Source organism: Salvelinus sp. IW2-2015, unplaced genomic scaffold, assembly GCF_002910315.2.
Source record: "Salvelinus sp. IW2-2015 unplaced genomic scaffold, ASM291031v2 Un_scaffold1681, whole genome shotgun sequence".
Taxonomy (NCBI): domain Eukaryota; kingdom Metazoa; phylum Chordata; class Actinopteri; order Salmoniformes; family Salmonidae; genus Salvelinus; species Salvelinus sp. IW2-2015.
Genome location: NW_019943081.1, coordinates 79,939 through 92,949, shown reverse-complemented (window position 1 = coordinate 92,949; position 13,011 = coordinate 79,939). Strand labels below are relative to the sequence as shown.

General features: G+C 40.3%; 1 protein-coding gene across 1 annotated transcript; it reads right to left on the bottom strand.

Annotated features, from left to right (window-relative positions):
- Nucleotides 1-4,876: 4,876 nt before the first annotated feature.
- LOC112071678 (PX domain-containing protein 1) lies at nucleotides 4,877-11,243 on the bottom strand. The gene is made up of 5 exons (XM_070439478.1): nucleotides 10,626-11,243; nucleotides 8,891-8,991; nucleotides 8,006-8,123; nucleotides 6,158-6,281; nucleotides 4,877-5,285 (listed from the first exon to the last, which is right to left on the bottom strand). The coding sequence occupies exons 1-5, from the start codon at nucleotides 10,873-10,875 to the stop codon at nucleotides 5,141-5,143; spliced, it is 738 nt and encodes a 245-aa protein (XP_070295579.1). The 5' UTR covers nucleotides 10,876-11,243; the 3' UTR covers nucleotides 4,877-5,140.
- Between the last annotated feature and the right edge of the window lie 1,768 nt (nucleotides 11,244-13,011).

The window sequence follows — 13,011 nt, the reverse complement described above, 5'->3', positions numbered from 1 at the left end:
GTAGTTGCGCAGTTGACGGGAAACATCCACGGTGGAGGTAAGGCAATAAATTAGGCCATAGCAGCGATAGTAATACAATTTAGCAAATTAACACTGGAAAGTGCATAGATGAGCAGATTGATGATGAGCAGTGAATATGGTGTGCCAAAAGGGCAGAAAGGTAAATAAAAAACAATTCAATGGGGATGAGGTAGAAAGATTGGATTTACAGATGGACTATGGTACAGCTGCAGCGATCGGTTAGCAGCTCAGATAGAGCTGATGTTGGAAGTTAGTGAGGAAATAAAGTCTCCAGCTTCAGCGATGTTTGGCAATTTCGTTCCAGTCATTGGCAGCAGAGAATTGGAAGGAAAGGCGCCAAAGTAGGTGTTGGACCTTACTATAATTGTCATCTCCCGTTGTCTGGTGGAAAGGCAGACGAAACCAGGTTTTCCTCTAGGGATTGTGCCTGCTGCTTTAGCTCTATTTGTATCCACATAAACTCCCCAGTCCATTAACGTTACATAGTATTACCCCATACATGATGGCAGCCACCATTATGCTTGAAAATATTGAGAGTGGCACTCTGTAAGGTGTTTGGATTTGCCCCAAAACATAAACACTTTGTATTTAGACAAAAAGTCGAAAATAGCTTTCATGCAGTATACTTAATGTTTCTGGAATTATTTGTATTCGTACAGGGCTTCCTTCAATCATTCTCTTTAGTAAGTATTGTTGCAAGTAACTACAAATGTTGTTTGATCCATCCTTCAGTTTCCTCTATCACAGCCATTGGCTCATGGTGAAAATCCCTGAGCAATTTCCTTCCTCTCAGCAACTGAGTAGGAATTACGCCTGTTATCTTTGTCGTGGGTGGGGTGTATTGATTGCACCATTCCAAAGTGTAATTAATAATACTTCACCATGGTCAAACCGATATTTCATTGGTCTGTTGAAAAAAAAACATTAAACCAAATTAGGGTCGCCCTTGTTGAGAGGGCATTGAAAACCTCCCTGGTCTTTGGTCGTTGAATCTGTGTTTGAAATTCACTGCCTTGGCTGGGGGACCTTACAGATAATTGTATGTGTGGGGTACGAGATGAGGGTAGTCATTAAATTCATGTAAAAACTAATTATTGCGCATTAGAGAGAGTCCATGCTTACTTGTCCATGCTCCCAGCTGACTTGTTAAGCAAATATTTTACTCCTGAACTTTATTTACAGTAGCTTGCCATAAGAAAGGTGTGATACTTATGACTCAAGACATTCAGCTTTGAATTTTTGAATGAATTTTTTTAAAAAATAAGATAAAAAAAAACATCATTCCACTTTGACAATTATGAGGTATGTGTGTAGGCCATTTAAATACAGAGCTTTGTAACACATCCAAGAAAAAATGACGGAACAGAAATCAGGTGGGTGCATATCCCCTCTAGATACTTCTGAAGTATATAACTTATAAAAAATGCTGGAAAATCAACCGAATACCTCCATTGTTGACACAATGGGAAAGAAAAATAACATGCTCTACTATCTGAGAATGTTGTAAAGTTGCGTGGGCGACAGAGAGAAAACAAAAATGGTGCAGTGATTCGGGCGCTGGAGATGGGGGTGTGGAGCAGGTGGGGGTCTGGGAGGGGAGATGGTTTTGGATGTTCGTTATGCTGTCGTTTGTTATGTGTAGAGTTATGTTATGATAAAAAAATTAAAATAAGAAACCTTACAAAATAAAAAAAAAACTACTATAGAGGTCCATTAATTGTCAATTGTAACACCATGTCACTGGTCTCCCTTTCTGGGGTCTTTCGAAGGCTCTGAGAGAAAAGCTACTTTTMTTTTTGTCCTCAAAATCCCAGCAATGGATCGATTGAGTGCTTGTAATGTGTCTAATCAATACGGAGGAAAGGCTAKAATTTAGAACAGGGTGTTTATTTTCCGACCGTTGTGTATAAACAGGTCTATTAGCTCTCCCTTCCCAGCAGCGTTTACTGWCCTGAACTCTTAACATTTTAATCTTTATTTTCAGTAGATTATACAACATTAACATTAAAAGCCAAGATCAGATCAGGTTAAAAAAAAACATTTAACGACTACTTTTTTAAATTTTTTACTACCTTCCCATCATTAAGGATAGACACATTTGGCAATACTTTATAGAAACAATTTTTAAATACTATTTGAACCCTAGGTCTGACTCCCAGTCAGCTATAGGCCACAGAGCATATTGCACTTTCACAAAATGCTCATCTGTTGAACTTTAAGATCTTTACTTTAGGATTGTTCAAATAGGCCTGTTATTTTTTCTTCTATGTACTAGTTGAATGATTTATGAATGTATCCTATAGCTAGTTCACAGTGAGGACACTTCCATACTGATCTTCGATGAAAGAGCCTTTGAATATTTTCTTTGGTATCATTTGAGATAAGTATTAGCCCTTTATAAACAATAGTGTATTTGTTAATATATGCCTTGAGGTATCTACACAGGGGTACTTGGCACTTTTTAAAGTCAATTGAGACTTACATTAGTGATTTACCTCAATAGTTCATGATTTAACTACAGCTTCATGTAGCTGATGAGTCAAAGACCTGACCCCCTTGACCACATTCCACGCCGTGAACATACAGAAGTAAATTCAAGCCATTACATTCTACTCTTTATTTTTTGTGGATTATAAAACATTTACATTAATGTTAAAATCCAACAAAAGATCCGGTCAATAAATTAATACCAGTTCCTTGTTTACCTTTTCCATCATTGACGATCGAGACATTAGGCCACTCTTTTCATAACAACTCTTAAACCAAAATACTGCACTTTTACTCTAATAAAGGAATTAGATGGTATGATATTAACTCAATTGCAAAATGATCAGGAAACCAATGGATGCAAGATGAAAATCAACTCATTTTGATATTGATTATTGTACTACAATGTTGAGTGAGCTAGCATACAAGCATTTCACTGCACCTTTTACACTTGCTGTAAATGGTGTATGTGACAAATACAATGACATTTGATTTGAATAGTCTAAAATGGCTTTCTCTACTTTTCTTCATTTACACTGGTGTAAAATAACTGTATTGGACTGGTCGTAAATAACTATTGGACTGGCACAAAGAACTGGATTGGATTTACGTAAATAACTAGATTGGATTTATGTAACAAACTGGATTGGACTAGCGTAACGAACTGGATTGGATTTTGTAATGAACTGGATTGGACTAGCTGGCGTAAAGAACTGGATTGGACTTGGTAATGAACTGGATTGGACTAGCTGGCGTAAAGAACTGGATTGGACTAGGTGAAGAACTGGATTGGACTAGCTGTCGTAAAGAACTGGAAGTGACTAGCTGTCGTAAAGAACTGGATTGGACTGGATAAAAATTTGGATTGGACTAGCTGTTGTAAAGAACAGGATTGGACTAGCTGTTGAAAAAGAACTGGAATGGACTAGATAAATAATTGTATTGGACTAGCTGTTGTAAAGAACTGGATTGGACTAGGGAAAGAACTGGATTGGATTGGGTAAAGAACTGGATTGGACTAGGTATAGAACTGGATTGGACTAGGTAAAGAACTGGATTGGACCAGGTAAAGAACTGGATTGGACTAGGGTAAAGAACTGGATTGGACTCGATAAAGAACTGGATTGGACTAGGTAAAGAACTGGATTGGACTAGGTAAAAAACTGGATTGGACAAGGTAAAGAACTGGATTGGACTAGCTCTAGTATAGGCTTCACTATGTTCCTTTCACCAGTTTGTTACAGATCAAAACTCTAGACCACCAGATCAACGCAGATGAAGGAGAGGAGACGAGGAGAAAGACACTATCGAGATGCACCCAAAGAACTGCACCATATCTGGAATGTGCTTTATCCTTATTGGCCAATTGATGGCAGTGTTGTGCAGCTTACATTCTAGACTGGGGAACCAATTCCAATGCGGGCCCCATTCAGGCCTGAGGTACACAATTTACTTACTTATTCTCTTTTATGTACTCTTTTTCTCACTGTGCATTATGACGTCAGATTTAATCCTACMGCAATGTGGGCTCCAACAAGATATYCGATAGGGGTAGAGATCCATGGAAATGTGGTGGGGTCTGGTCTGGTGGTAGTGCTGCCGCCCACAGACTACACATTGCCCCACCACWCACTTTCTGTGCTATATCCCTCTGATCCATCTCCCCATCCCCAACCAGTATTTATCAACAAAACTTTAACACAGCAAATTCCAGGATGTGAAACCCTAGAATAAGTTGAGCGAACCTTTTCCCTGCARGTGGGAAAACACATCTAGTGATTTAACCTGGAAGAGAATGACACCAGTTCTCACTGCAATGCAATATATTTTGTATTGATTTATTTTATTTAAACTAGGCAAGTCAGTTAATATCTTGTTAAGAGTTAGTATATTGGTTAATAAGTTTGGAGAAGGAGTATTTTTACTCTATCATCGTGGCACGAATGTGAAACCATTTGAATCTAGCAGCAACAGTCTGTAACCTACATAATGTAGACCGGATCAGTGAGTCTAGCAGCATCAGTCTGTAACCAGGGTTGGGTAGATTACTTTCTAAATGTAATCTGTTACAGTTACTAGTTACACTATATGGCCAAAAGTACTGTACCTGTCCAAAATTGTTATCAGTAACGTAACCTTTGGATTACCCAAACTCATTAATGTAATCTGATTACTTTCAGTTACTTTCCTCTTATTAAGAGGCATTAGAAGACAAAAAGGATCCATCAAACACATCGGTGAGTCGTCATTGTGGTCAAACTCACTCAGGTGGAACAAACTTAAACTTGCACCTTTTTTATGCTGAATTGAATGTCATTGAGAAAACAGAAAGATCTCATAATGTATTTTTTTGCAAACATAATTTCTGAATTTAAAAGTAATCCACTAAGTAATCATGTAGTTTTTCCGAAAGTATCTGTAATCCGATTACAAATGTTTTGCTGGTAACGTAACTTGTTACAGGTACAGTTTTTTTTGGGGGGGGGGGTAATCAGATTACACATAAGACTACTGTAATCAGTTACTCCCAAACCCTGTCTGTAACCTACATCATTTGGACCGGACCAGTGAAAGTGTAGGTGAAAACAAGTGAGAACCATACAGACTCAAACAATATGTCCACCACTGTGGTTCATTCCAGAATATCAGTCTCGTAGGTCAGTAGTTGGTAGTACGTCAGATTAGGGAAAGACGTTTCTTGGTCTTCGGCACTACCATCCGTTGATGCTGTCTCAACGATGTCCAGAGTCTCCTTAAACCCAGATTGGGTATCGTACCTGAAAAACGATGGAAAAATATGAAAATACTCCAAAGACAAGGCATTGGAAAATGTAGTGTAAGAAAGTTGCAGGCATGTTGATGGCTGGTGACTTGTTCTATGTGAGACAAAGAAACAGAAAATAGTAAAAAAGACAAAGGGAAGAATAGACTGAAAAACGATAATCTGTATTTCTTTTTTCCTTCTTCATTCGTCCACTGTTGATACAGTCCCGAAATGTTTTGCATGTCAGCAGTCAAGTTTTCTAGATATTGGACTTTAAAGAAGCAAAGTGTCACAGGCCACATCATCATGTTAAGAAAAATGCAGTGCAATCTGCCTTTCATTAAAGGGGAAGTTCACCTWAAACGTAGACATTTCTTTACGACTTTGGATGAACCGCCTGACAGTTGTAAAGTTATTTCAACAGTTTTTTTTAGCAATGTCCATTATCCCAAGACTAGAATATTTGAATTGCTAGCATTGCTACATGCTCTGAAAACCAGGAAATGCTCTGCTAACCAGGAAATGCTGGACTTTATTAGCTAAATAATGACCCWGTGAGCTGAAGACGTTAAAAACCAAAAAGGTTACCTTTTCAACCCAWTTTTTTTTATTTTCAATGTCTTTTACTCATATGGCAACCGTCTAAATGAATTGAGTCAAAAAAAGAACTTTATTTTAYGTGAACTAACGCTTTAAAAAGAACATAATATATGTATCATCATTTTCTAAACCACAACCAAGACTATGTCATCACAATGGATAGTAGCATGAGGTAAGATACAATAAACATGACTGTCCACTAGGGAAAATTTCAGAGTGATTTACACACAGTATGAAATAAAATTAGTAAGTTGAATGATGAAAGAAAGGACGATGAAAACTCACCCAAAACCCGCAGACTCTGTACATGTGGACACTGACAGGGCTCTGTGTCTATCCTGTGGTGCACTGTAGTCATAGAAAATGGTCTCTGTGTTAGCCAAACAAAATCCATTGCACCTCATGATATCTGTAAAGCAAAAAGGCACAATAAGTTTGATAATATTCTGATAATGTACAGTACTGGGTCATGTTCAGTAGGGTACACCGCAGCGAAGCGCTTTGCAACAAACGACTAAAATCTTTGTTGTAGCATTTCCTGTGGCACCTCCTTCGTTTCAAAAGGTTCTCTTTTGTTTTGTGCCTACTGAACAAGACCCAGGTGTTGTCACAGTAATGTTTTTGCGGAGGGGTGCACGAGTCACTCAGACCCGTGCCAAGTCCCCTCGCTCTGAGGGTTAGCCCATCCAAGTGCTCAGGGGGGCTGCTTCTTCATCGGAGGTTCACGCAAACCCCGTTTCCTTCACTCCCTTAAGCATGCTAGCCAATAGCACGGTCCGTTAAGAATAACCAAGCGACTTAATGCTACGTATCCTAAATGAGAGAGCTACAAGAAACTCCACCGTGGGGACGCAAGAATAGCTAGCTCGCCATGGCGAGTTAGCCAAACCTGGCTAGCACGCTATGCAGCGCTCGTTTAGCTAGCCCGGTCTCGAAAGTTCATGTAGGYCCAGATCAGTTTAGTTTGCCGCAAAATAAGAAAGTCTCATTTTCCAGTTGTTTGTTTTCAGTAGCGTATATCATTCACACCTAGGTGAAGAATGGAATAATTGAAGAATATTAATCTCAGCCTCACACGTATCACCTGTGCAAGGCGGGGCTTCCAGATAGACATGGATTTCATTGGCATTGTCAGGCTTGATTGTAGATCTTTCAACTGAAGATGTGAGAGTGCAACTCCCCATAGTAAGTTGTCAATTAAACTACACTGAAAAAATATATAAAATGCAAGATGTAAAGTCCCATGTTTCATGAGCTAAAAAGAAAAAATCCCCAGAAATGTTCCATAGGCACAAAAAGTTTGTTTCTCTCAAATTTTGTGCACAAATTTGTTTACATCCTTGATAAGTGAGCATTTCTCCTTTGCAAAGACAATCCATCCACCTGACAGGTGTAACATATCAAGAAGCTGATTAAACAGCATGATCATTACACAGGTGCACCTTGTACTGGGGACAATAAAAGGCCACTTTTAAAATGTAATGTTTTTCACACAACACAATGCCACGTCTCGAGGGAGTGTGCAATTGGAATTCTGACTGCAGGAATGTCCACCAGAGCTGTTGCCGGATAATTTAACGTTCATTTCTCTAACATAAGCTGCCTCCAACGTTGTTTAAGAGAATTTGGCAGTACATCCAACCGGCTTCACAACCGCAGACCACGTGTAACCACGTCAGCTCAGGACCTCCACATCCGACTTCTTCACCAGCAGGATCGTCTGAGGAGGGGTGCTGAGGAGTATTTCTGTCTGTAATAAAGCCTATTTGTGGTTAAAAACAAATTCTGATTGGCTGGGCCTGCCTGCCAAGTGGGTGGGCCTATGCCCTCCAAGGCCCACCCTTGACTGCAACCCTGCCCAGTCATGTGAAATCCATAGATTACGGCCTAATGCATTTCTTTTAATTGACTGATTTCCTTTTTTGAACTTTAACTCAGTAAAATCTTTGAAATTGTTGCATGTTGCATTTATATTTTTTCCTCGGTGCACTTGATGTTGCTTTAATTACGCAGCACATTCGTTTTGCCCTCCAGAAACTGGAATGTGGACTGTGAAATTAGCTAAACAATAAAAATAGACACTTGTTTGCAGTGAAACATGGTCATTAAATAAATTGGTAGATACATTCAGACCTGATARTGTTACTGGACTCTGGTAGTATGGCTCCATGTTGTTGATGTTGTTTTCTCTTATCATCAGGTCCAGCGGAGATTGCTCAAAGAACGTGAGCACTGCTTCTGACCGTGAATACTGTAGACGAAAAGGTTGAAGATGAGAGTGGAACACAACTACCTCGGGTAAATCTCAAAAAAGTATTTTCCTCGATTGCTTGTTTCCTCTCTCCTCGTCACCTCTAAGGAAAGGAGGAGAGTGTTGGAAGAAAATAACCCAGGAGAAAATCTCCTCCAATGCTCTCCTCGCTTCTCTCTGAAGTTTTGAGGAGGCGAGGAGAGAGGATGTAAGGAATCACCCCGCTTCACCCCGTCTAGGTGAGACATTTTCAGGGAATTCAGCCCAAGTACATTGGGTGACCCTTCCAAGGCTCAGAAATAAATGACTTCATAAGCAATATTATTCAACCTCAGAAGGGATAAGTATAAGATACAGTACCAGTCAAAATTMTGGACACACCTACTCATTCTTTATTTTTACTATTTTCTACATTGTAGAATAATGGCGAAGACATCAAAACTATGAAATAACACATACAGAATCATGTAGTTACCAAAAAAGTGTTAAATAAATCTAAATATATTTGAGATTTGAGATTCTTCAAAGTAGCCACCCTTTGCCTTGATGACAGCTTTGCACACTATTGGCATTCTCTCAACCAGCTTCACCTGGAGTGCTTTTCCAACAGTCTTGAAGGAGACACATAAATTGTCATTTGGGTCGACACTGTAATATTTAATACCACGTCAACTAGTGGCCTGTTGAAATAGCCAGAGAGCTATTATGAAGTCATAACTGTATATTGATATGCATTGCTAGATGTAAATAACTATAGGCCACTCTACCTTAATTGGCAAGATTACGACCCTCCTGAGTAGTTTTTCCACCTCCTGCAATCGAATCTCAATATCATTGGCCTCTGCAGCGTTTCTTATTCGCACAAGTCCTGGTGGGGAAAAACATAGACAGGAACTATTTCAATACAAGTCGTATTTTAAAGTATTTCAGAATATAAATACAGTCAAGTTATTTTAAATACTGTATTTATACTGTAGACTATAGGTTTACAATTTGTATAGGCTTTCAAWTATGCATCTGTAATATGTTTTTGCAAGAGTTTGTCCATGTAAGAACGACATGTCATATTGGTGTTTTTATATAAACTAGGTTTGTACACCTTCACATGACAGTATCCATCAATGTAGTCTGTACTTTGAATTATTATTGTGGGCCTGTACATTTTAGGCTTATTTCCACATGAAATGGCCTATTCAACATTTCATCCACATAGGACATAGAATAATGTAGTTCTGATTGTGTGAGTTGTTTAACATGGGTCATGTATTTATAACGGGCTACCTACCATCTAGGAGCGCTGACTGTGTAGGAGTTGCTCTATCCTCTGGGAAAGCATCCATGCATGGATAACGGGCTACCTACCATCTAGGAGCGCTGACTGTGTAGGAGTTGCTCTACCTCTGGGAAAGCATCCATGTATTTATAACGGGCTACCTACCATCTAGGAGCGCTGACTGTGTAGGAGTTGCTCTATCCTCTGGGAAAGCATCCATGTATTTATAACGGGCTACCTACCATCTAGGAGCGCTGACTGTGTAGGAGTTGCTCTATCCTCTGGAAGCATCCATGTATTATAACGGCTACCTACCATCTAGGAGCGCTGACTGTGTAGGAGTTGCTCTATCCTCTGGGAAAGCATCCATGTATTTATAACGGGCTACCTACCACCTAGGAGCGCTGACTGTGTAGGAGTTGCTCATCCTCTGGGAAGAGCATCCATGTATTTATAACGGGCTACCTACCACTAGGAGCGCTGACTGTGTAGGAGTTGCTCTATCCTCTGGGAAAGCATCCATGTATTTATAACGGGCTACCTACCATCTAGGAGCGCTGACTGTGTAGGAGTTGCTCTATCCTCTGGGAAAGCATCCATGTATTTATAACGGGCTACCTACCACTAGGAGCGCTGACTGTGTAGGAGTTGCTCTATCCTCTGGGAAAGCATCCATGTATTTATAACGGGCTACCTACCACTAGGAGCGCTGACTGTGTAGGAGTTGCTCTATCCTCTGGAAAGCATCCATGTATTTATAACGGGCTACCTACCACCTAGGAGCGCAACTGTGTAGGAGTTGCTCTATCCTCTGGGAAAGCATCCATGTATTTATAACGGGCTACCTACCATCTAGGAGCGCTGACTGTGTAGGAGTTGCCTCTATCCTCTGGGAAAGCATCCATGTATTTATAACGGGCTACCTACCATCTAGGAGCGCTGACTGTGAGGAGTTGCTCTATCCTCTGGGAAAGCACCATGTATTTATAACGGGCTACCTACCATCTAGGAGCGCTGACTGTGTAGGAGTTGCTCTATCCTCTGGGAAAGCATCCATGTATTTATAACGGGCTACCTACCATCTAGGACGCTGACTGTGTAGGAGTTGCTCTATCCTCTGGAAGCATCCATGTATTATAACGGGCTACCTACCATCTAGGAGCGCTGACTGTGTAGGAGTTGCTCTATCCTCTGGGAAAGCATCCATGTATTTATAACGGGCTACCTACCATCTAGGAGCGCTGACTGTGTAGGAGTTGCTCTATCCTCTGGGAAAGCATCCATGAGTCTCTTTAGAAGGCTTCCAAGATCGCGGTCCGTTCTGTGCAAATAGAGAACGCTCCTGTCCGACAATTCGGTCCGGACTTCAATGAATTCTTCCTCTCCGCGGTGACTGATTATTCGCTGTGTGCCAACAACCCAACAGTTTTGTACAAACATGTTCATGAGCGAAGTTCCCTCAAAAGCAACAGTTGCCATTTTCACTGCTTTATTCCCATTCGATGACAGGCTATAATTGTTAGTTTGACTTCGGGGCGCCTAAATATCTGCAATTTGATTCCTTTCACCAATCTTCATCATGCATCGGCAAATGGTCGGGGAAAGTAGTTTTTTTTCTCAAACGAATATAACAGAAATATAAAGTGCCGTTTCGATTATCCTAAATGGCTTGTATGATGTCCAGTTGGATCAAAATTCCAAAAGTACCATACCCGCTGATGGAAGCGACTCCTCTCTCACCCGCAGAAGTAACTTGAAGAAGAAGGTTGCCAGGTTGGAAATTTTGCTGATCATTTATGCTCCTCTCCCGCACACCACTTGATCCTATGGGGCCGGGGATGCCCAAACCCCAAACCACACTAACGACGCAATATATAGCATGACTACCAAACCATCTGCAACAGCAAGTTTTGCAAACCGAGAAAACTATTTAGAGCTAAGAAAACCAGTGATTTCTTCAAATAAATGTTGATGTACTGGCAATTAAATGACTGTCATTTAGTTGATGGTCCTTTCAGGCTTGTGGATGCTAGCGGAACTGGTCCTGTGTTTATTTTTAACAACAAAGGTGGGATAATCCAATCGGGGGATTGAGAGGTGGGATTTGCTTCACAGCACGGTGTTTATTTACTATGTCATGCTATGTCAACTGAGACACAGGTTAGTCTTGTAGGCTAGGGTTAGCCTAGTACAGTATTTAAACAATAACCCAGGTATGTTCAGTACACAGCACATCCAACCTGGGTTAAACACATTTTTTTAAATATTTAACTACAGTGAAGTTATAGCAAATTCTTATTTACAATGACAGCCTAGGAACAGTGGCATACACAAAAATAAAACTGCAAAAAAAAATAAAACAAATAAAACAATGAAAAAGATGACATGGCCGGTGGCCCATTGGCCTGTTAATTTCTCTGTTATTCTAGTCTATAATGATCCTTTAGCTAATCAGTGGGCAACGCCGGCCTGGTTTTCGAGGTCACGCAAACTCATATTCAACGTCATACGCTGAATCAGCAAAGAGTCCTGCTCTGACTCTCACTCTGTCATCAGTCAGATTGTAAAACAATGGAAATGGTGCCTACAAACAAGTGAAGTGCTCATGATTCCTGAAATTAAAGTGTCTGCCCTGCCCCTGTGCCCTCGCTGGGGCCTGCTGCTGTGATGAGTGAGCCACTCTCCTCTCCACCCATGCGCTCAAAGGGAAAAATGTGTTCTCATTGTATAACATTTCAAAATGCAATTGCGTAAAAAACACAGCTTTGGAAGCTTCGTCCCCTTGTCCCTGTCGAGGAGAGGAGGGTCTCAGCATTTTGTAGGTATAATATATATTTGATATGGCTTTGAGATATTGAGCGGCGTGCACGCAAAATGCACACCAGCTATTGTGAGGGCATAGGCCTAGGGCTGGGCAATATATCAAATTCATTTGATTAATTTGAATTCACTTTTTTGCACAATGTTCCAAATGGAGGAGAGATCTGGGTAAACTACTACTACTACTCGTTCTACCACAGTACCTGGTAAACTACTACTACTACTCGTTCTACACAGTACCTGGTAAACTACAACTCGTACTACCACAGTACCTGGTAAACTACTAATACTAATAGTACTACCACAGTACCTGATAAACTACTACTAGTTCTACACAGTACCTGGTAAACTACTACTACTACTAGTACTACCACAGTACCTGGTAAAATACTACTAGTACTACCACAGTACCTGGTAAACTACTATACTACTAGTACTACCACAGTACCTGGTAAACTACTACTCGTACTACCAAAGTACCTGGTAAACTACTACTACTACTAGTACTACCACAGTCCCTAGTAAACTACTACTACTAGTAGTTCTACCACTGTACCTAGTAAACTACTATTACTAGTACTACCACAGTACCTGGTAAACTACTACTACTACTACTACCACAGTACCTGATATACTACTATTAGTACTACACAGTACCTGGTAAACTACTACTACTACTACTACTAGTACTACCCCAGTCCCTGGTAAACTACTACTACTAGTACTACTAGTATACCACAGTACCTGGTAAACATACTAGTAGTACTAACCACAGTACCTGGTAAACTACTAGTA